The sequence below is a fragment of the Orbilia oligospora genome, assembly GCF_000225545.1.
Source record: "Orbilia oligospora ATCC 24927 unplaced genomic scaffold scaffold00210, whole genome shotgun sequence".
Lineage (NCBI taxonomy): Eukaryota > Fungi > Ascomycota > Orbiliomycetes > Orbiliales > Orbiliaceae > Orbilia > Orbilia oligospora.
In genome coordinates, this window is record NW_011645767.1 from 498,797 (window position 1) to 522,943 (window position 24,147).

Genomic DNA, 24,147 nt, shown 5'->3' on the forward strand with positions numbered 1-24,147 from the left:
TTGAATAAATTGAATAAATTGAATAAATTGAACGGTATCGATCGGTTCGTAGGAGGTGAGGTTGTCGGTTCGCGCGCCAAGGACGGATTTCCGGATTTGGTTATCCAACGTTGCGCAACACTGTGGGTTCGGACTGGGGAGTATGGCATTTCGATTATGGTGTGTCTAGTCTGTCTCAGGAGTGTCTGGATTTGAGCATAGGTATGTATGCAAGAGTTAGCGGCTAATTGGTATTTAGTATATATGTGGTATATTTGAAGGTGGTACAGTATTCTGTTAAGGAGGTATTAGATTAATTTTGGTGGGAATATACATGATCCTGGGAGGAAGGAAGGATTTATTTTGGACTAAGAAATGGGGTTGATTTCTTTAATTTTTTGGGGGGACTTTTAGTCATATATTTGGGTATTTAAGTACCGTATATGTACCTATATTAGATTAAATCTAATTGTAATGGTGTATTGGAACAGATCTACGGCAAGGTTTTGAGCCATACCATACCGAATTACTGGTATGTATACGAAAGTACTCATTATTGCATATTCTATTAGTTTATGCTAGTTGACCTTCGATGCATAGTATATGATGTAACACATTCTAACGGAGAAGCAATTTTGAAATCCTTCTCGGCAATATTAATATTAATATTTTCACTTTGCGTAGAAAATCGAGGTACGGCAGATAGGGAATCATTTCTTAAATAACCTTTCTATCTCCGATGCTGTTGCGCATAATAAAAGCTTGAAAGGGAAAGATCGCACTCGACACTCATCCTTCGAGCTTGATTTCAATATCGAATTCACCCTATAGGCTCTGGCAGTTGCTTAGCCGCTCAATATGCGCAATGCGGAGGGTCGGGCTTTTCGGGCTGCACCCGTCTGTGCTTCTCCTTATATATACGTGTAAATATCAAAATGATTTGGTATTTTCAATTTCTATGAGATGATATATAGGTCGGGGGTTATCATCGAGATCGTGAGAGATCGCTTGGAAGTACTTGGCCATATTGTGTATTTTAGTTTCTCGAGTCAAAATTTGATTGAAGTAACTTCGCTACCTAGAGTTGGTAGTACTACCTAGCGTGGGGAGAATTAAGGTTCCAACAGAAGATGATTGTGATATGTATGGTTAATGGATATTTAAGCCGACTCGCGTGAATGACACTGGCGATGAGGTTGTTTACCCAAAAATATACCGATAATAATTTATGGCCATCTTCCAAAGTTGAGACTTGCTTTGGGGGGAGCCTGATTTCGAATCTTCTGCGAATTACCGTTCCATAGTGGCTATAGTACAGATACTGCAGTACTAACCTAGCTGGGCTCTTTCCTACAATAGTAGCTAGCTAGTGTCGATATAAAGCTCATCTGTTGCCGACACCGACGATAATTGTCTCAAAATAGTTGGAGAAGTTGTTGCGCTGGCCTAGTTATTAATTATGGTCTTCTCTAAGCAAGCTCATTTGAATGCAATTCTCCGCGTTGCGTATGCACGTTGCATATTTCCGTGAATAATCACAAAAAGGTAGTAAATTTAAAACAGATTTTAAACAGGAGCAGATGTGATGCAACCAAGTTTAATGGAAACCGGGACAGTCAGTATATATATATAGTATGCGATAGATAATCGCAAATGAACACGAGGAATAGCTAAGCTCCCTCCAACTCTTTCGGACGTCGAGGATTTAAACTATAGTATGAATCTTGCTTGGCCCTGTACCTAGGTGTCGCAAAATTTGCAAAGGGGAGGCCTGGCTATATTATTACAGGCCGTAAAGCTCACACTAGGGAATTTCCACGAGGTTTGATTCCTAATGGCCAACATGAATAATAGGAAAATATGGAAGCAAACAGAAACAAATCGAAGTAACACCTAGCTATCTACAAATATATGTAGGCATGCATATTCTGGATTCGGAATCTTTGATGCTTGTCTCTGCCCTCACCCTGCGCCTGGTCTCGAGGCTAGATGCTTGTGTTGGCCCAATGATAGTCAAAGCTAGACCAGATGCATATCTAGGGAATACATACATACATAGTCTGGGCTTAGCCTCGATCCAGGGTTTGACAGCTGGGGACCGCCCAGTTTAACGACGGACCGATCGCGCACACAAAGGTCAGTTCTTCTGCAGCGCTATATAGAAGAAGAGTTATGAGTGACTTCCGAGTGCGGAAAGTGGGCTGATGTCTAGTTGCATATACGGATCGCACACAGGGAAGCCACGTACAAGGATCACTGCATAGGAAAAATGTATTGTGGGAATTGTAGACAATAGTATTGTAGCCAGCCGTCTGTTGGTAGAAAGACGGCCTCGTGGAAATATGCAAAGTCCAGGCTGCTAGCCTCGAATGCAGGTGCCTGAGGCAGGGCTCGGTCCTACAGCTTGCATACAATCCTGTCCATTGCATTGTATGCATTACTGACAAGCCAATCATTGATAACCACGGTGTGGGGAAGCCGCTCAACTTACCCAAACGGCAATAGATCATGCAAGCACTGATAATTTTTTTTTTGTTTCGAAGCTGGCAGTGAGTCTGGACCGGAGCGTGCGGCGCCACTGAACTCTTCATTGAGGACCCTCAAGGCGGAGTTAATACACTTTGGTTATGAGACTGCTTCCAAACATCAAGGCGGAGTTAATACACTTTGGTTATGAGACTGCTTCCAAACATCAAGGACAAGAGACTTTGGACTATATGTTGAGGGGCAGAGGAGGCGGCGGCGTGCTAGATTGTACCGACGAAGTTTCATCCCGGCTCATTTGCGCTGGAGCATCAATGCTGCTTCCATTCAAACCTGGATATTATGCGAGGGTCTCAAGTTTGGGTCTTGGTTCCCATTAGATCATTGTCTTTAAAATTTCTCTTCAAAGAATGGGTTACATTCCTGCTTCTAAAATGCCTGGATCGGGGATTTCAGAGAGAACGGGAATTGAGGACTAAGAATATATTTAATTAAGCAGCATATACAAGATACCAAGACTATCGAAAGAAGACTGAAACAACAATAACTAAAGCGGAACTGCGTCAAGCCGATCGGCTCTATAGATAACATGGTACATTACGGAGGCAAAAGTTGGAGAAAATCTTTCAAAAAAATCTGTAACAACAGGCCTTATAGTTAACACTATAGCCTTAAGTACTAATACACGACCGAGACGAAAGATAAACCTTCATATTACCACTTGGAGTTCGTTAGATTATCAAGGAGGTATTTATGCTATTGCGTCGTTGAGCGTTAGCCTTTGCTAGAATCATTAGCGATCAAGATGAGTGGATGCTAATGGCTTACTCATTAATTTTCAAAGTCGGGGTCGAGGTCAGGTGTTACAGGTGGATAGGATCCGTAGTCATCCCTGTGGGGAGTATCGACTGGGGAAGGTTGGGTTGGGGGTACCGGCGCCGAGCTCGAGGGGCTATCATGACCATGATCATGTGGACCACCAACCTCGCGCACGCACGCTATCGTGGTCGTAGACGTCCATGGTACGGTGACCGTCTCAGTTGTCACTACACCGGTAAACTCGTGCGAAATTGTGGTATGATTATACATGACAGTGACGGTTTCTGGGCGTGCTACCCGTTTGATGATGGTGCTTTCGCATACAGCTGGTTTAATCAGTTGGGTTAGGAACGGATCGACTCTTTCTTTTGTCAAATACTGGATAGAATCTACCTGGCTCGTTCACCATTGGCTTGGCCTCGACAACAGCCACATAATGGGTAAGAGTGGAAGTATGTACCTAAACATCCCTTTAATTTCAGCAAGGTCTTTTGTTTAATCCCTTCGAGATTGAAGAAATTTCGAAATAGGAATAAAGGAGCGGTAAACAGGTCAAACTAACAGTGACATCTATGATTGTATTGGTTGTAGTTACAACGACTGGTTCACCATAGTATTCCGTGACTGTTGGGTACCGCGTCGCGGCACAACGGGCATCATCCGGGCATTTCGAATTCAGCTGGCCGAAGATATATTGAGGAGGAGTTTGAAATTGGGCAGCTATAGAAAGATTTGATCAGCAAACAATCACAAATCGCTTGGATTCTAGGACATGTATTCCAAATACCTGTAAAGGAGGCCACCAAAAGGGTGAGGAGTAACTTTGACGAGCTCATATTGGTAGTCTTGGATAACTTTGGTGTGGCTATTAAATATGGCAAAGAGACAGAAGGGATTGGTTTCTATAGATCTAAGGTGAAGAGCCAGTTGCTGCTGCCAGTATATATATCACTACACTACGTATGCTCTGTGAGCACCTATGATTACTACGGAAATGTTGTGTAATTTCCGATCAAAAGGAAACTGAAAGCTGAGATCTAGGATGATTCCTTGGCTACTCATGAAATGATTTACAAGGCATGATAGGAGCTCCAGCGGCCATAGTTGTGGGCGTCTTTGAGCTACTCAGAATGTATATTTACCGTGGTATAGATAAATCGGTCGAGGGCTGAAAATCTTCAGCCGTCGAATGCGATTGATCGGGTAAAAAGGGACAAAGGCACTCCATCGAGTGTGTGAATGCTTGATGTAAACCCGCAAATATCACATATCTGGAATGTTCATATGAGTGATATGGGACAACTTCTCGCCAGCTCCTCTAAATTGTCAAGCTTGATCGTGACTTCTGGGGCTGAAGGTGCGGAGTCAAGTCCGCTTTCTGGTTATAATTCTGATATCAGGTTGATAGCTAGCGTGGCCACCGGATACTCCAAAACCTACGAACTCAGGACACTTTGTGGAAACAAAAACGCCATGGCGTACTACGGCGCTTGCGATATGCCTCATCTTTTCACGAAGTTGTGATGCTTTCTGTTATAAGATCAGCTGCAGATATAGGTCTCCTTCTCAGCTCACTTTGATTGTCCCGTCCTAGAATATCCGACTGGCTAACTTGGTCCGGCATGCTTTATTGTTCAATTCGCTTGATAAATCTGATTCATTCTAGTAGGTTCTGCGCAGCTTGGTAGGTACTAGTACAAAATTTCGTGCTCATCGCACATCGCGACTTCCTGGTGCCTAGAGATGTTGATTTGTGTTTATTTTGTGCGTGGGTGGAATGACGGGAAATCCGTGGACTCTCGCCACCCGAAATTTAATGTCATTCTAACCGAGATCCGCAATGCGACATATTAGACAAAGGCAGAAGCTTGGTTATAACTACCGATGAATAGCACTCGCAGTTCGGCTTTCTCATGCATCAGTATGCATATCTGGCCTGTTAAGTCACACTCTTTTGCATATTTGCTTTACTCTATGCGGTCCCTGTGTGCGGCCCGTGTATGCAAATCTCTTGTGTGCGATCCGTGTTTGCGACTCTCCTGTGTGCGATTCCTATTTGCGAACTTAGCTTCCATGCGAGCCGAGCCTTGCAAGCGGAATTCAATGTTCCAGACCTTCTCGTCTTCAAATTTGAAAGCTTATCTTTAGGAATTCCGCTAAACTATCTTGGCGAGCTGCAAAAAATCGGCTTTGACGTTACGACTAGTCTCCTGGCTAATTATCTTGGTAAATCGAGAACTCGTTATGTAATTGAGTCAGAACGTGTTGTGCTGTTGCATTCTTCTACTATTTTTCCATTATTCTTCAAAAACTGCCGTCAAATCGAGTCAGAATTCTATTTTTTGACAGCTTTGAAGATATCATAAAAATTACTTATTCTTCTAGATCTAAAATCACTTAGATACTGAGACATCCTCTTTTAATAATGGTTAGGTAAAAAGGGGTTTTGGATCCCAGGCTCGCAGCTTTCGGCGAAAGCGTGTGTAGATATTGTATACATCAAAGGTTAATATCGCGTGACCGTCGCATATAGGAATAGCTGAAAATTCTCTCTTCACCCTCTTTGATGGTATTATACGCCACAAAATTCACTTCAGCTTCTCTTATTGTTTCCGATCGGAGCTGAAATTTAAATTACATATTTTGTAGATTAATCGATTGTGCAGGTCCCCATTTGGATTCACAGTGCGTACTGGCGTCTAGGCGTTGAAATGGCTGATGCATAGCCAGCGAGTAATATCGAGAACTTACATAGTTTTTTAGGCTTCAGTGTAGTGCATTGATGTCTTTGTCGTCCAATCACGCCTGGAGCCGATGCCGATGGCCATATTCTCTTGCAATGACTTTGTAGTCCGAGTTATCTACAACGTACGACGATGCAATGAGATGGCAGGAAAAGGACCTCCCGCGTGAAGAGCCTTTCACGTTTACCAAACAGCTATCTCCTGACTATCTCAAAAGAAATATTACAATTTCTTGCGGGTCGGACTGGAGACCTTTTCTTACGTATACACCATAGTAATCGCTCGATGGCGGATATCGCTTCATCTCTGTCTATAAAAGGCGAGGTGTCCCACCAGTCTGTAGAAAATTCTTCAATACCAGACCAGAAAACATCTTCTCACATCATCACTATCTCTCTTAGCTTTGATCTCGTAGTCAAACTTACAAAACCAATTCTCGTTCTTTGTTCACTATTCTGCCCTAAGCAACCAAGTCCAGAAGACCACTCAGATATTCCCTATTCGGAACATAACGTAGACACACGAAGTTCCTGTTCAGACTCCCATACAAGCTGTCCCTATTTGGATCAAAACATCCCAGCAGCCATGTCTACCATCGTCGGGAATAAATGCAACGATACAACCCTTACTGGCATTGCCGCCATTTTGAACCCTTTGGACAATACTGAGGTCCTCGAGTTTTATACCACTGCCTACCGCAACCTTGGTATGAAGACCGAGGTCACGAACAATTTGACTTCTGAAGGCCTTAAGCTTGCGGAATACCAACAACCAACTCCGGGAGTCGGTTGGGATCTCGGTCCATTACTCCCTGGTACACCACTCGTTGTTCTTAAGTACAAGAGCCAGGTACGTTCCGATGCAGTCTGATGATCGTAATTTAAGCCCTCAATATTGCCATTCACCTAGACTAATCAAAGCTATTCAAATTAAGATTCGCGTCTACGGCATTTCCAAGTATACCAAAAGGAATGAGAATATCGTTCTCTCCGTGAGCCCATCTACTGCAGGTCTTGATCTTACCACCAACATTAACGCCTTGGCGGGTACCGGTGATGGCCAGAGACAGGGATGGCTATATGAACTTGAGTAAGCTCTATAAGAAATATGTGTCTGATTCAAGCGAAAAACATACTTAGCAGTTAAAAAAAACAATATAGGGACAAACCAATCGGAAGGACAGTAAAGGAATACGCGCTTGAAGGAGATGGCTCTAGAGTTGGAAAGGCAAAAGATGTGCCACTCGACGGCGTCGGCAAGCAATCGAGCATCTCTGCCTTCTATCATAAGAAAGGCAACCGTCGTTACGTTGTTTATCAAGGATCGGACAACTATACCCTCAGATGGAAACCACTCAGTAGCAAGGCGGGTGAGGGTGACCGTAAGTTGTCTAATCAGTATCCGCCGGGGACGCGATTGCTTCCTCGGGATATATACCTTAAGCAAGCGCAGTACTAATTTTCTTTTTTCCAAAAAGTCTTCCCGGTGAGCTTCGTGGGTACTACTGCCATGAAAAGAAATACGCTACAGGGCTGGACGACACATGCGGGTTGTGCAATTGAGGACAGCGCTTTCCTCTTCTATGTTGGGTCAGAGACTTTGACTGCTCAAGATGTAAAGGAGGAGTATAGCAACTTGTATGTCGTTCGGACTAACTTCACCAACCCTGGACAGGAGACGCCGCAGGATCTTAATCTGGGTGTTTTGAAAAACGGGGCATTGAGTCTCGTACCTAAGGTCAATGAAGAGGGAACCTATGATATCGTCGTCTTCTATATGGCAGCCGGTGATAAGGGGGACCGCCTTCTCTCCAACTACGTCTACACCACCGATATCCCAGCCCCAGTTAAGGCTTAAGAGGATTGGCCCAATCTTGAAGGCTCTAGGGGCTCTTATAGGTCTGCGGGCTTTAAACCCTTCTTTGTTTCAAAATCTCGCAATCTAAATAGGTCGTCTTGTCAGACAGTTTTCCTTCGCACCTCTCAAGACTTGTCTCAACGAGGCAAATTCTTCACTTTGTCAATGCCCTGTACCTTTCTCAATCAATGCCCTTTACCGGGACTTCTTTCCCGTGAGTTTTTATTTACTTTCAGAATGAAACCAGAGTACACCAAAGCAACAGTTTTAAAATTTCACTCTAAAAATGACTATTTACAAAACAAAACTAATCATTATCGAGTCATGCCGCCTCCATGTCACTTCTAGTTGTTGGTGCTCCATGTCTGGTAATCTTCTGCCTTAAATAGTACCAACAAAACTCAATAATATTGAGATCTGGTGAGTTACCTGGCCATGGTAATCGAATAACCTAATGCAGATTGCAATGTAAACAGCTTCTTGAACATGGTGATTATACGATAGCGCCTTATCCTCCTGAGTAATATATTCTCTTCCGAACTGTTCACCACACTGTTTGGCGAAGGATATGAGTTTTGGTATTATAATTTCTTGTTGATAGCGGTACCAATCGATACCTCCTTTTTTGTTTTCGCGAACCAGAGCGCCGCTCATCTTAATCTTGAAGATCTTGTTCATGGCAAGCTCATCGTCATCGGTGATGGTTTTATTAAACAGTACTTACTATTTAATTCAGACTGTATGAAAATTTTAATTTAAAGTTTGTTTATAATTTCTATAGAATCATATTTTATCTTCCACCTTTTGATTTTCATTTGAACTTTTTTTTATTTTAGTCTTTTATTCTCATAATTAATATTTTAAGAATTTTTTAATATTACCAAATATTACATATATGCATAGGCCTACTCAAATGTATTTTAACCTTTTTTATCTTATTTAAACTTTACTGCTTCAGCTCCAACTTCCACGATCTCCAAGAGTAATCTTCTGTGATGAATATAACTATATATACTTAAGTGGCTAGTGACTAAGTACTTTATTTGCTTTAGATTATACCAGTAAGCACTCATACACTACATGCTAGTCGCTCAGCTCAACCTAAACCTCATCAGCGTCACTATCCTTGTCTTTAGACAATTCCCTCTCGCCTTTCCAAACAAAATCTTTTGCCCCAAAATTTGTGTCGATATCGAGATCCGCGCCACTTATCATTGGCCATAACCGTAGTCTGACGCCTGCTACATAGATTCCCAGGTATTTTCCATTCAACGTCCAAAAGATTTCGTGAGACTCTTGGTCGTATCCACACCCGACTATATCTCCTGTTCCAATTTTTATTTCCGCATTCCCCGACGAAGTTGAGGCTTCGCCTTTTCCAGAGACATATGCGTACCCGGAATTACTGCTTAGACCGAAGGAGGCTTTGGCCCATACATCAATACCAACTTTATCATGTAAATTAGGACAGTCGGTTGTAAATCCTAGATAGAGGCCTTGACCACTGTGCGAGGGGTTAGAGGCGTGAGAACTTTTTAGAAACGCAAATTTTCTGAAGTGTTAATGTTAGAGACTTACATTTGCACAATGGTGATTTCGTAATAAAATAGGTTGGCGTACGGCGATACTGGATATTTTGTTATGAAGCTGAATATTTTATAAACCCTTGGATTTTCTATATTTAGTAGTAAGATATTGAATATATTAGTCTTGAGGCCATATCTGGTAAGAGCAGTGCGGGTCTTATCAAACAGTACTTACCGTTCGAACAGGATTGTTCGAAAAATTTGATTTGTAGTCCGTCTATAGTTTCGATAGAATCGTGTTCTATTTCCCATTTCTCGATTTTCATTTCACTTTTTTCCCATTCCAGCCTCCTACTCTCATAGTCCATGCTTTGAGAACTTTTTAGTATTGCTAAATCCTGGCCATATGCATAAGCCCAGTCGAACATATCCCAACCTTCCTCATCCTCTTCGAACTCCGCTGCTCCAGCTCCGGCTTCTACGATCTCCAATAATAGCCTTCCATGACTAGTACCTGCTAGTGGGTGAAGTAGCCATTTAGAATATGGCCGAGTTTTAGTTAGGGCATCATAAACCGGCCTCATGGAATCCGAATTTTCCATAGATTCTAATATTGAATCTAGGTATGAAGACCAAAAAAGCCGGCAAGCAAGATGCCTAGGCAGCCAGAGCTCTTCACCTTTAGTTTCTTCTCTGTTCATCCTAGAATACTTGAAATAACAAGCCACAAGATAGCTAGCTAGCTCTAGTCGCTCACTATCCTGCAATGAAATGTCCAGTGCCGTCTGAGAGGACACATTTTTCTTCCCCAAAAATTGTAGGACAAGGTTATCATTGATGTTATCAATAACAAACCTAGCTTGTGCGAGGGCCGTGAATCTACCGTAATTTGCTGCAGTATGTAGCAATGTTTCTCCATCTAAATTCTGTTTCATGAGGTATGCGCAATCGCCAGGCTCGGTTTCAGATTTATGCATCTGTAATATTGCATCTGCAACCAGAAGATAGCCTTTTCTAAGCACCTGCATAATTGCCGTCCCGCCATAACCCCTTCTCTGAATGGTAATATCCGCGCCATGATGCTTAAGGAGCTTCAGTTTAGATATGACCTTTTCCTCGAATTCGTTTTGTTCGCTAGGGCCTGCACTTCTATTTGCGTCTACTCTAGCCATGAAAATAGTAATACCATCCGTGTTGATACGGTAAGCGTCTGCACCGTAGTCTAGGAGGAGTTTGACACTATCTTCGTCCAGATTTCGGGTCACGACTTCCAAAGCGGTTACGCCCTCCCAGGTTCGAGCATTGGGATCTATATCAAATTCAAGTAGCAACCTTAAGATCTCGATACGCAGTTCGTGGGTCGGAAAATTCATCTGCAGTGCGAAGGGGAGAATGTTGTTACCCCAAGGATCGGGGAAGTTGAGATCCAAGAACATAGGTTCGCCTGCGTACTTCTTTAGAACACAGGATATCAAAGGAAGATTGAAAGTTTGCAAGAGAGCAGCGGTTAAAGGTGGATTTGTGTATGGGGGAAAACCGGGAATGAACTCCCTCCGAAATCTACGATTGCATGCTCGGTTTAAGCGTAGGTCTGGTTCGAGGTCATAGTTCAAGATGGCCATCATGGTTCTTATTAAGCAAAGTTGTTTGGTCCCGTCCCTGTGCCATTTCCTTACCATCAGGAGACAAATTAAAAAAGGAGTGTTTCTATCTTCGTCCTCTAAATTGTAAAGGTAGCCTCCAGGTCGCATCGATATTTTCTTCATGATTAGTTCGAAACTCTCGGGTAAGAGAAGAATATCAGGGATGTGAAGGATTGTGAAGCCAAATCTGGAGGGATGCCGCAGATCAAAATCTAGGTCGTAGTTGAACTCTGCATCCCCTACAAGGAAGTCAAGGTATAATCCCCACCTAAGTTGTGCCGCGAGAACGCCGGGGGTGATTAATTGGTGTAGTCCTTTAGGATCTTCTAAATCATCAATGGTCTTGTTAAGGAGGAGAAGCTCAGTTGACCATTTGATAAAGACTCTGGGATGGCTGAGTTTGCGGAGAAGCAAGAATAGTTTCGTCCATTTAGGTCCCTTGCGTTCATTGTACACCCAGAGCTCGCTGATATTGCGCATGTAGAAGGTGAGGTGGGTTAGCTCACCGCGGTAGTGCCCAGGGGTTCCTAAAGTAGCTGCGAGTCTTTCCCTTTTCGCGGTATCCAGAGGGGCCGAATATCGGCGACAGTATGGGTTTTCCGATGAATTGGGATTTTCGACGGGGTAATCTGTGGGAATGTATCTGTCCTGAAACTCCTTGCTTGCTAAGACCTCCACTAATAGGCCGGACGGTTGGAATTAGCTGAGCACTCGATATTTTTAAATTGTAAACTTGGGTAAAGGCGTCTTAGCTTACAAGTATAAATCAAGATATCTAGATATGCCTCCTTTTACTTGGAAAGTTTTCCGGAGCCAAATGAGGGCCGATTAAAGACCCTGTTATGGAATTAATCAGCGACTTTCGATTAAAGATCTTAAGATCCATTTCGAGATCTAGGATCGTAGGATCGGGTAACTGGTACATACTGGGAACCGTAATCTTCATCTGCCCATACTCATCTAATCCGAAAACCTCTGCGATAGATATCTGACGGGAGAATATTTTTTGGGATTTGGAGGTCTCCCCCTCAACCCAATCCAGAACTGATTTGTGGATGACACCAATCGTTCGCTTTTCATTGGAAAATTTGAAAAACTCTCTGCCCGCGGCTTCTAAATGACGAATGGTATATATGACCTCCGGCTTCCGTTATCTCGTCGTCGCTATCGGCAGCAAAAGAATCAGAAGGATCGGTGCTTTCCTCTGAATCTAAGTATCTTTTTTTGAATTGGTCCACAATCTCCAAGGTATTCATCGCTTGAGGTGCAAAAGCGACCCTTTTAAGTGCTAGAAGAACCAGCTCCTTTTGTGGCATGGTGAGGGACTCCAGATGTTTTGTGTATAGGTTATCCATTTGATCTGGAAGCTCTTTGATTCGTCGTTTGATTGATAATGGCGATGGTTGTCGTAAGCTTGCGATGACCATGGCACTGTATGTGAACATACCTTCCGCCTTCTTTTGGATCGTCTCTACCATGCTTTGGATCTCCTTGCTTTGTTTGCTATTGAGCGATGTTTTCTCTCTCTCTAATGTTGGTGAAAATGCAGTATTGAAATACCGGTGATGGGTGGGATGAAGGCCAAGAAGTTCCGTAAGAGAATCCTTAAGGTAGACTCGCATATCTACCTCGTTCGTGGACCTATCGACGGTTAATATAGTGGCATCGTCGTGGATCTGACAAAGGATCCCATTTGGATTTGTGGTTTTATTGTCTTCTATGACCGCTTCCCCCTTTGCAAAAAACTTTTCTACGTCCAAACCCTCGCGGCTAGAGAAGAGAAACTTGACGCTTCCTTCCTTAGGTCTTCCGAGTCTTACCAATTCCGACACCAGCCCAGAGCTTTCATAGTCTGTGCATTCATCGATACCATCGATAACGATGTAGACTGTTCTCCTCATCGCTTCGACAATCCCTTTTAGTTTGTTTATATTTGGGGTAATCGAAAGTTCCTGATCTTCGGGCTTAGGCTCATCGCCTTTGAACCCAAGTTCGGCCTTGCTCTTGATGGGATGCCGGACTTCCAAGATTTTCATCAAGATTTCCTTTTCTTCTCTAGTATTACCAGAATAAAAATGTAACAATTGCGTCAGGAGGCATGAGATAGCGCTTTCCGCCAGTTGTGTCCCATCGTCCCCTCTCTTGAAAAAGAAAAATATGACAGGACAATCTTTATCCATCGGAGATATTGCCGCGTCGTCATAGACTGCCGAGTGCAGCCTAGGGTGCCGCATTTTAAAGTTTGACAATGGACTTCTTGAAGCATTATGTAATAATTGATCAATCGCAAGCGCCATTGTTACCGATTTCCCAAAACCCGCCTGGCCTTTGAGATAGAAGAATTTCTGATTTCCTCTCACCCAGGACCTGTAGTGTTCATTGTCAAATAACCATTGCGATAAACGGGCAGTCTGAACTCTTTGGAGAAGAGGTTCTAAAGTGAGGCCGAACTGTCGTAGGTGGGCATCTGACGGCTTCAGGTCCCTGTATAGTTTTTCGAATTTTTCATTGGTTCTTTGTTCTAGGATTCTAATTTTTTCTGAATCGTTGAGTTTATTAAATTCTTGAGATATGTCGCCGACTTGAGATCTGATAGCGGAGACGTCGGTGTGGATGAATTCGAGCTTCCCACTGATTTCTAGAGATTATGGGTATTAGTTTTAAGAATCCTACCTCTGAAGTAATAGTTGGGTACTGCTTGTGAGTTCTATTACCATCTAGATTGGGGAAGATCAAGGCTTTCAGTGATTCTTCGTTTTCTTGTTTTAGTCTCTCCGCCAGTTCGGAGCTTTGTGCTTTCATCTCTATTTGAATTCGCAGTTATTAGATATACGTTTTGATATAAATTTAAAGGAAAAGAGGACTCAGGTAAAGACTTGCCATGTAGCCACTTAATGATATCTTCTTCAAATTGAATGCTAGCCATACCCCTAAGCCCCTTATATTTGCTGACAATATCTTCATACTTCTCATTCGCCGTCGCTGATTTGAGACCTAAGATGTTTCCAAATCTTTCTATGAGATCCCAAAGTATTAGAAGATCCATTCTGTGAACTCGGCTTATCAATGGTGTCGAAAAGGAATAATTATGATCGACTGTGGAGCCCTGATAACGCACTGTGCTTATTTTCACCTCCAAACTTCCTACTCGCGAACCAGCAGAACTCTAGAATAACCGTTATAAGCTCCTCAATCGCCTCGGTAATCCGGTTTGTAAGCTCAATTGATTCTGCGTCATTCGAATTCCGCTGGCGGTTTTCATAGAGCCGACAATTCAAGATTATAGTGACAATGTTCGTTGAAGCCTCCGAGATTTGGTCGCAGCTCTCCATATCTTTGACTCCAATCTGAACCACCAATAAATTAATATAAGGTCCTTACGGTAAATTAATCAAAAGATTAATATCACAGTTCCAATACTGACACTTATAAGGGAGCTGATAACCCCCCATGCAATGCTCACAGTCTCCGGTGCGCATGTTAAAACAGCGTCTCCAGTATCCTTTATAAAGCTCAATACCTCCAGCAATTTTCTAACTTTCCCTTTATACCGCTTATCAGCCTTAGATTTCAGTTCTTCACACTCTGAAATTGCATTTTTCACGTTAGAATTGCTGAATAGAAAATTTTCAAGTTGCTCGGGTTTTGGTGGATTATCATAGTCTTTAACGCGTTCACGGAAACGGGTCTTGGCTGCGAGCCAGCAGCGAGAGTCTTGTCCCTTGTTAGCGGCGTGAGCTATGGTGAAGGTGCCAGTGCGGACTATGGTGAAAGTTCCAGTGCGGACCATGGTGGGGCGCCTGGTAAGAGCAGGGTCTGTGGTTACAGTCGCCATATTGTTGCAGTTTCGAAACTTCGAATATTGGGCCCGGCTTAGGAATATATTGGTATGTAAGCCTGGTCGAAAGTAGTTACAATATGGGTATTGATTAGAAACTGGAAAGAAATAGGAACTGTGAAGGGGAAAACGATAAAATTCAAAGGCGGCAAGTATGCTTCAATTTAAACATCATTCCCCGCTCTCCTCGCCGGATTTTGGCGTGTTGCGACCTTTATCATTTTTGTGTTTATGCCACAGTTGAGGAGTCTGGCAACGAGACAATGTTTATGCACATACGCGGTAACTATCCTCCACAGGATAGCTATTTCGACGACCCCGCTCGAGCTCGTTAATGCGAGGTTCGTTTGCACGAAAAAATATACGGGAGTCAGTTGTAAATATGCAACGCTGCCAAGATAGCTACTTCAACTACTTAGTTATAACTAGTGGGCTGATGGAGTTCTATAACAAATGATACGGACACTCAGATTATGTGTCTCGCAAATATTAGCGCGATGAAACATGTAAATATATACATGTATGTTGTTACTGTAGTAATTCCTTGCTACCTAGAGATATATCCTTCAAAGGATAGGGTTTGCAGACATTATTCCGGGAGGTTGCAGAACTGTTGATATTGATTGGGACGGTACGTATTAATCACTTTCGAAAAGGCAAGTAAATGTATATAACAGTATGAAGGAGAGCTTGAGTCTATCTAGTCGTGGCGAATAGGATATGAATTCGAATAGATCATGAAAATTATATGTATATTTCAAATGTCGATAAAACCACATTCCTATTACCGCAAATCCACAGTATTTACAACTCAAGCTCAAGTATATTTTTGCACGAGGTCTCAGAATCCCAGCAGTTTGAGGATAAAGGTCAAATACTTGGAATTCGGATATATAGCAGTCAAGACTGAATGTATTCATGCCAGTTAATTGCCTAGTACTGCGCGTATCCTGCTGCTTTCTAGCTTGTGTTACACAAAGCGCTACAAGACGAGATTTGTGGTATATTGAGATGGTTATAATAACCGATATACCCTGCAATTTTCGTTGGTGTAGCTGCGCGCCATTTCCCCGGAAGTTGAACTGGTATACAAACGGTGCATTTTATCCAAGGCAGGATGGCCTAGTATCTTTCCTGGAGACCATAGCTATAAGTGGAGGAGTAAACGACCTTCATATGGTTACATACATTATATCTACTTAGGTAACATGTAAACATATCTACAGCTTCAATCGATTTTCCCCACTAGATTTTCGTTTCCTTTGGAATTGGCTTATAAAATCAGTGTTCGAATGAATGGTATTGGAAGAGAACGCTTGATGCAAATGCATGCAGGTGGGTACTATGTACTCGTGAAAGCCATTAAATGCTCCTATAGTACTTTGACCCAGACGAATAAACGACCGGTGTGTCCAAAAAAAAAATACAAAAGGTATCCGTCAAAAACTCCAGCTGTCCAAGAGGTATATACAGAGGTATCCTAAACAAAAATAATATAAAAATGTGACAACGAAACGAAAAGGATCAAAAGATCGATATAGGCTTCCTAAAAGCTAAGGAATGCCATATGCAATGCATTAGTGAGGGGGAAATCACATCATAAAGAATCAACCATATCATCATCCACGTATATCTCCCACAATTCATTATCAAATCAAACCGAGATCTCCTTTTGGAAATGCATCTCTCTCTTCAACTGATTAATCTCCTTCAATTCCATCTTGAGCGCTTGCTCAAGATCAATATCCGCGCTCCCGGTCCCAGCCGGATAGTCCACATGTTCCAGCTCCATGATACTATCCATTGGTGCGTTCTTCAAGATCGGGGTTTTGCTATGTTTTGAAAATCTGATCGATGCGGGGGATAAACTGCCACTGGCATCTAGACTTCCGACGTTGATTTGGGTACTTCGATTGGAGTTGCGTCGGAACCATCGGCCGACGAGGGTGCGGAAGTTAGGGACGCAGGCAATGACTATTGCGACGGTCCATTCGAGGTGTTGAAGGACCCAGACTGAGCCACCCCATGTCCAATCTGGGGCGGCTTTGATGTAGACTCTTTCTTCGTAGACGAGGTAGACACGGATAGCGCCGATGACGGTGACGCTATTGATATGGTCAGTATATATAAAGACAGTGGCAATATACGAAAGGCCTAATAAGACTTACAGTAATCCCAGAGAGAAAAGGAACACCACCATCAATCTATCCTTCAAACTCGCCATTCGCATCTTATATGCAATATAAACCGGGATCGGGAACACAAAGACATCCGTCGACATATTGAAGATAGCCTGGTAGATATTAATCCTGCCAAGCATTTTCCTTGGTATACATTCGAGGCCGCCAAAGGTCTTGTCGGCGGCAGTATCATCCGGTTTTTGGGGACATTGGAAGAGGAGTAGCATCTGTACGATGATGCAGTTGATTACAGAAATGACGATGAAGACCCAGATGGCTTTTCGAAGGTTGTCGAAAACACTGCCAATCTTGAGGAGGAGTAGGAGGATGGAGATTTTGACGAGGGGCATGATAAGCCCGGAGAGGAAGCTGAAGACAAGAGTGAGCTATAGATATGAATAGTTAGTAAATTAATATAGATAAGCTTCAAAGGTAGTACTGCAGTGATTTGACGACATACGTGGTGGTATTCCTCATAATCTATCTCGACGAGAGCAAGTGGCTCCACTTCCCATAGGTGTATACCATAATGTAACATTTTTATTACTACGACAGCTGTTAGCTCTTATCGCTAGCAGCTATCAGATATATGAGAGATCACTTACTCCTCCATGATGGGTATATTATAACAATTAATAACAGCTAGAGGTGAATATTAGCAATAGCCCCGCCGGATACTTCGAATATCGTTTGCATGCACTCACACAAGCAAAACCAATTAAATAATCATCTGTAAATGCACTGTTAGCTTTGGTCCCAAGTTTGTATTAAAGCCGTTTAAGAGCCACCTTACCCCATCCTAAACCCGCTTTTCTTCGATCAAAGAATCTCATAATTGTAAAAACAAATGCAATCAACGGCCCACCCAGGACCGCGGCCAGGCATAAGTCCTGCCTAACAGATCTCGTCGCCCACGGCATTGTGATGTGTATATATTTCGAGTATATATATAAACTCTGGTCGAACTCTCCCCGAAATCGCTCGCCTTCCAGTCGTATTATCGAAGTTCGGATCGCATATAGGAATTACACCCAACCACTTGGCGTATAAAGTCGCAAGCGTGCATGAGTGGTAAGAAAGGATAGATAGTGAGGAAAGAAGGAAAGAAAGAAAGAAAATAGGGAAAAAAGAATTAAAACTCCACGAGACGTTTAGATTGCATGTCGGCGTTCCGGTCCATGGGTTCTGATCAAGCGAACAAGCTGGCGAGAGAATTTTTTCCTTCTACCCTTCTAGAAAAAGAAGGGGAAAAAGAGGGCCGATGTCGACAGCGACGGGATGGTTGGGAGTTTTAAGACGGCTGCAAGGTAGTATGTAATGTAGTATGGATGTTATGCAAGTGTGTTTAACCTGCTGACCGTCGATATTAACCACGGGATTTCGAACTTCCTGGTTATGCGGGGAACCCTACGGCAGTAAGTAGCTTTTCGTTACTCCAGACTGAAGTAGAGACACTAAATGAAGGAGAGATATTGAGTATATTAAGAAGGATGGAATCGCCAGTTCTCCGGTTTCCAGTTGTAATATAATATTACATACGCACAACCACGAGGCTTGCGTCGTGATAATATGCGGGTGCTATCATATCAGGACTTCGTACCCACCACCAGCCTCTGATCTTGAGCACCATGTAATGCAGTGCAGCTGTCAGTTTCGATGATATCAAACAGACTAAAGCTCATTTTCTACCAGCGCCACGGCCGGCTACTTCCGCAGACTCCCTCAAGAGGTGTCCCAACCCCTGCACATGAACCAGGGGTGCACCAACGAGCCAACCAGAAGCCGGTTCCTGGACATGGATATGTGACAGATCTCGCAACACCGGCAAAAGAGCTTTGGGTGGAGCCCATTTCATGTTAACGGCTGTATTAAGATGCTCCTCGTATTTCGTTAGCTGGTGCTCTGTGCAGACTGTGGGCTGCGGAGAGGAATGCCGACAGGCCTTCACAATAGCCGGGCGATCCTCTGCGTAGAATACAATAGATAGATAGCTAGCAAGATTGGACGGCTTTTTATCTTTCCCAGTTCCTTTTTTTGCCAATACTCAATCCTTTCCCTCATTCTACATAGTTCTAATCTGTGAGGCGTTTAAGAAAAAACGTAAACCTGTCGCAATTGCTTGGTCCTAAGCTTGGTGTTTTTATTTTTTTTCAATATCGAGTTTCTCGCTTCTGCTACCACCCTTTTTCCGTCTTCTGGAATATTTCGCGATAAAACTTACGAGGGCGTCTATCGAACGAATACGATTTCGTGTATTGCCCCCATTGTTCTTGCGTTTCTATTTAATTTTATCTTCTTCGATATTTTAATATTATTGTCGCGCGCGGTATTGAAATTTCAGCTTTCCTCTTTCACGAGATTTCGTCAGGACCACCGTCAGGCCCGTGCTAATGTCTCGAAACCGTTACGGCCACCATTAACTCGCCCGCCGTGTTTCGGACATACCACAACCTCTCACGAGCTCACCATCAAATCTTAACGGCATTTCGAGTGCTTCTTCTCCACACCCCCAAAGCAAGAAAGGGAATAAAATAAGAAGAAGCACCAATAAAACGGTGCCCCAGACCCCAGATCTTTAATAGAAAAGGGATTTCCCCTCAAAAAAGCCCTAAGAGATCGCATTTACCGAAACCACGCGATCTTGGTTCGATCTCGTCTTTTTTCGAAACGATACTCGCTTCAGATATTTATCTATAAGAAATCCGACATATATACTATAATAGCGGCAGCTCACCCCGGGAATCAGAAACAAGTTTAACGTATACAGTTTAGCTATAACGCGCGAGCTTGACGGTTTAAACGTTAAATCTCGATTCGTTTTGTGCCTCGGATCTTGAGCGATAGAGAGAAAGCGGGATAACAAGCTTGGATGTCATATGCCGAGAGGAGGGGGGGATTATTTGGATTCCGTGTGCCTATATAGGGTTTACGTATAGCAATATCTAGGTTTCTCCGCTTTCCGTGGGTGTGCTCCGGAGGCAATTTGATTTGATATCAACAAAGAACAAAATATCGTGGAAGCAGCGGGGAAGGAGAAACGTCTCGAGTCAGTCTCCTTTTTTCCCTCTGTTCTCGAAGAGGAAAAAAGCATAGACCACTTGTGCCCTTCGAACGGGCAACTACATGGTCAATCCCTCGACCAGGAATCTTCCAAGCATCATCTTCCAATCATCATTCATTCGTTCATTCGTTCATTCAGTCGCTCATTCATTCGTTCACATTCCCAACGGGCCTTCTTGAAGATCTTTAACAATTCTCGACAGATATCAATCATAACAAACTTATCAAAATGATTATGAAGATGATGTCTACATTACTATCATCGCTCATCTTGAGCGCTGCGGTACTACCACCAATAGCCTCAGCGCGAGTCTTCTCCGGCCAATCCTTCACATCGATGTACTACGACTGCTGCAAACCCGCCTGCGCTTGGCCAACATACGGTAGCTTCGTAACTGGTCTAAAAACTTGCAACGCGAAGGACCAACTCGTCCTCGATGATACCGCTGGAGGTTACTGTGGTGGCGGACCAGCAAGCTCATGTACTAACCAAACACCATGGGCGGTAAACGAAACCTTTTCGTACGGCTACGCGAGTATATTTATTCGTGGTGCGGATAGTACGGAGTGGTGCTGTAGCTGTTATGAGCTTGAGTTTTTGGATAGCGAGATCAAAGGGAAGAAGATGATTGTACAGGGGATTAATGTGAATTTCAATGAAAACCAGATTAACTGGTTCAGTTTGGCGGTAAGTCGTAGCTGAGATATATCGCGATCTAAGTTGTCGTGCAAAATGTACTAATCGAGTATAATACAAACAGGTCCCAGGCCAAGCAGACTGGCAAAGTCAATGCCAAAGACGATTCGGCGGAACATTCGGCGACTTCTTCGGCAAGGATGCAACTGGATTCACAAACGTGACCCAATGCGATACCATTCCACCAGAATTACAAGCTGCATGCAAGTGGAGATATACATGGTACCAAGACGTCAAAGGACCAAAGTAAGCCTCCCCACTAGCTTTTTGGGTAACACCGAGTTCCCCGATATATATTAACATTCCCCTTTCACCACAGCGCCACATTTAAGCGCGTTGAATGTCCAGCCGAGATTGTGAATGTCTCCGGATGTCTACGAACGGATGACAAAACGTTCAATTCCAGCGCATCGAATCCCATTTCTGCGGTATCGATATTATCGCCTACATCACCATTTGCTACGATTATTACTGTGGCGGCGATACTACTTGGGTTCCCCCAAATTCTTGATTTATTCTAAGTATTTTTTTAATCAGATAAAGTACGCCCAGGTAAGGGTTTATCAACAAGCAGGGTTATAAGCATTTGCAATATCGGATCGTTTCTCGGCTCGAATCCAAGGAATCTTTTTAAAAAAACAAATTGTCAAAAATCACTCACAAAAGCCGGTATTTTGGAATAAGGGTATCTATCTATGGACCAAATGCGGTTCGCTTCGCGGTTTTTTTTCAAATTTTTTTCGTTTCATAGCATTGCATGCATCGATGCTAAGCATTCCGTCTGGAGTTTCTTTTCTTCATTTCTCGGTACATATTAAGGTAACAAAAAGTGCTAGGGGTATTTATATTTTTTGGGTTGCATATCTCTCTTCCTTTATTTTTCTTCTCGGATATAACTCTTCTAAAGACCTTGTTTTTCCTATTTTTACTTTTCTCCTTGTTTCTATTCTATGATTGTATGATATATAATGATATTATAATGGTTTATAGGAAAGCTTATTCCGGCCTTAGCTTTCTGTGATCAATTGGTAACTGTGATTTTGATATGATAGAGCTGTCTTGAGCTACTCGAACGGCATCAGACACCCCGTAGAAATCGAGTAAGGCATCGCATACCTTAATCGGGGAGTGTAAAAGAGTAATCCGGAGACTCCACACCCCGTAGATCTGACTCTGATAACCACACTACAAAAAAATGTTATCGGATACGTAGCCACTTCGACCCCGCCAAATGAGAAAAACAATATTTGTAAGGCAGACCCCCTCGGTTTATACCCTCCTCCCCACGAGAGGGGGTGAATGTTTCTTATTTCCCCCCCTTTCCGCCAAAACAATTCTTTTAAAAGAATGCGAACGGTTCCCTTGCTCCGGTTACGAAGCGAATATATGAAGAACTACAGAGGCTCAATCTAAACGACGGAGTGTATCATTCCGATAGGAGAACAATGACAAACGAGAACGAAAAGAAGAAAAAAGACTCATGTATATAGATTAAACGGATATCAAAAGGCTTACTGATTAAGTTATGTGGTACTACATACGTCAGTCGAGCAGCCTATGCCTTGTAAAAAGATGGGGTGCGGATATAAAACTCTAGAATTATAGAGAAGGAACAAAAATCCGAACTGGGATAATCGTTGCTGGTTATAGGACGGCGACGGATCCACGGCTTGAATCGCTGTTTGCCAGCCACTGTTCCTTTGGTTTGCAACGTTTGAAAATGCTTTTGATTCTGTGGGGAATCTTTTTTTTTAGTCAATCCGAACCGCTTGAAAAACTATGATTTTCTTATATGCTTTAAACAAAAGTATGGTGAAGGCGGATATAGTACTTGGCCGACACCCGATGGCTAAGCTTCTTTACAGATTATTTCGGTGTCGGCCGGAAGTTGTAGATACCGAATTTCCCCCAGCTAGCGCAGGCCAAGGTGTCGTTGTTGCATGGCTTGCAGGGCCGGCTAACCAGCCGGTTGAACCTAGCTAACTCGAATGGAAGCTTTAACAAAAAAGGTTTATTTGATTGATCAATGGCAGTGCATTAAGACGTGCAACAGCTTGTCAGGATGTATACGGATTGAAGAATGTTTAACTAGAAGAAGAAAAATGTCTTAAATGGGTATCGTGCATACTATGTAGTAGAATTGCATTAACTTTTGCGAACACTAGTTCTGTGAATGTCCTGCAGAGACAGGCGTTTCAACGGTATCCCCTTCATGGCGTTTTCGAGATGATTCTGCCGCCCTTTTAGGAAAATTGATAGTGATAACGAGTAGATTATCGTATCGTTCGAGTATCGAGAAATCTCCTCAATCCTCCAAGAATTTCTAATAATAGTGAACTCAAGCTTCTTCTTCCTCTGCTAGGTAACCTCATTTCGCATCTTTCTTTAAAAAAGCGCTGTCACCAAGGCAGGCCGCCAGGTATTCAAAACTCGCTAAACCACAAAACTTCAAGATCACAAAATCCTCAAAACTAACTAGCCCACCTATACATACAAAAAAACAATATCAAGTGAACCCGATTCCAAAGATACTCCAGCAAGCGAGTCTTGGAAATTCAAAGATCGGTAACAACCTTCCGAAAGAGCATATGCAATCTTCCAAAGATAGTGCTGCGCTATTCAAATTTGTCCTCTCCAACTTTTTTTAACGGCACGAAGAAATGTCATACGATTCCGCCAAGGCTCACCGTTTCAAAGACATCGACTTCGCGTCAAAACTCCTCGTTGAACTGCATCTTTGAACACCACGCCTCATAATCATGGACTCCGTAACGGCAGGCTCCGTGGCACAGAAAAGGAAACTAAACCTCTTAATTTTTTTGGTGGTTTGGTTCGAAATTTGAGCCGCTGGCGTCCATGGTGTTTCTTTCGTATCTTGGTCAGAGGGCTGAATACGATCGTAAACTCCTGTATCGGGAAGAGACAGTGTCTCCCTCTGAACGACTCCTTGATAGAACAAAAAAGGAACATGTATGGAATCCATGGAATTCTTTTTTTAAGTAATGTGATAAAGCGACGATATAAAATTTTTTTATAACATTCCTCGTGGCCTTTACCAAGATCTTAAGTCACAGAGCTTCTCTGTTTCCCTTCCATATTCTTTCCCTTAGACTTCCTTCGTTCTTCATGCACAACTAGCTACACCCCTGCCGGAACAGTGGGGTTCACATTCTTTTCTCTCCAAGCACAGGAACCTCGACGTTTTTTGGAAAGGTACAGGACGTTCTTTTTTTATTTTTTATTTTTTATTTTTTTAGTTTTTTTAATTGATAATCTAATACTCTTTCGTTTCGCACTCTCTCAATAATACCCTTCCAGTC

General features: G+C 42.9%; 5 protein-coding genes across 5 annotated transcripts; 2 read left to right on the forward strand and 3 right to left on the reverse strand.

The window, feature by feature from the left end:
* Nucleotides 1-3,294: 3,294 nt before the first annotated feature.
* AOL_s00210g132 (uncharacterized protein) lies at nucleotides 3,295-4,118 on the reverse strand (the record flags this gene model as incomplete). Its single annotated transcript, XM_011128934.1, has 4 exons — nucleotides 3,295-3,608; nucleotides 3,676-3,742; nucleotides 3,845-4,002; nucleotides 4,070-4,118. The coding sequence occupies 4 exons, from the start codon at nucleotides 4,116-4,118 to the stop codon at nucleotides 3,295-3,297; spliced, it is 588 nt and encodes a 195-aa protein (XP_011127236.1).
* A 2,493-nt stretch (nucleotides 4,119-6,611) lies between these two features.
* AOL_s00210g133 (uncharacterized protein) lies at nucleotides 6,612-7,883 on the forward strand (the record flags this gene model as incomplete). The annotated part of the gene is made up of 4 exons (XM_011128935.1): nucleotides 6,612-6,875; nucleotides 6,961-7,115; nucleotides 7,187-7,407; nucleotides 7,504-7,883. The coding sequence occupies 4 exons, from the start codon at nucleotides 6,612-6,614 to the stop codon at nucleotides 7,881-7,883; spliced, it is 1,020 nt and encodes a 339-aa protein (XP_011127237.1).
* A 1,101-nt stretch (nucleotides 7,884-8,984) lies between these two features.
* AOL_s00210g134 (uncharacterized protein) lies at nucleotides 8,985-14,887 on the reverse strand (the record flags this gene model as incomplete). Its single annotated transcript, XM_011128936.1, has 9 exons — nucleotides 8,985-9,387; nucleotides 9,462-9,558; nucleotides 9,645-11,729; nucleotides 11,848-12,165; nucleotides 12,191-13,690; nucleotides 13,767-13,856; nucleotides 13,981-14,067; nucleotides 14,171-14,399; nucleotides 14,477-14,887. 9 exons carry the CDS (start codon nucleotides 14,885-14,887, stop codon nucleotides 8,985-8,987), a joined length of 5,220 nt encoding a protein of 1,739 aa, XP_011127238.1.
* Nucleotides 14,888-16,544: 1,657 nt separating this feature from the next.
* Nucleotides 16,545-17,990, reverse strand: AOL_s00210g135 (uncharacterized protein; the record flags this gene model as incomplete). The annotated part of the gene is made up of 6 exons (XM_011128937.1): nucleotides 16,545-16,995; nucleotides 17,059-17,456; nucleotides 17,531-17,616; nucleotides 17,676-17,712; nucleotides 17,775-17,800; nucleotides 17,864-17,990. The coding sequence occupies 6 exons, from the start codon at nucleotides 17,988-17,990 to the stop codon at nucleotides 16,545-16,547; spliced, it is 1,125 nt and encodes a 374-aa protein (XP_011127239.1).
* Nucleotides 17,991-20,359: 2,369 nt separating this feature from the next.
* AOL_s00210g136 (uncharacterized protein) lies at nucleotides 20,360-21,348 on the forward strand (the record flags this gene model as incomplete). Its single annotated transcript, XM_011128938.1, has 3 exons — nucleotides 20,360-20,818; nucleotides 20,892-21,073; nucleotides 21,147-21,348. The coding sequence occupies 3 exons, from the start codon at nucleotides 20,360-20,362 to the stop codon at nucleotides 21,346-21,348; spliced, it is 843 nt and encodes a 280-aa protein (XP_011127240.1).
* Nucleotides 21,349-24,147: the final 2,799 nt, after the last annotated feature.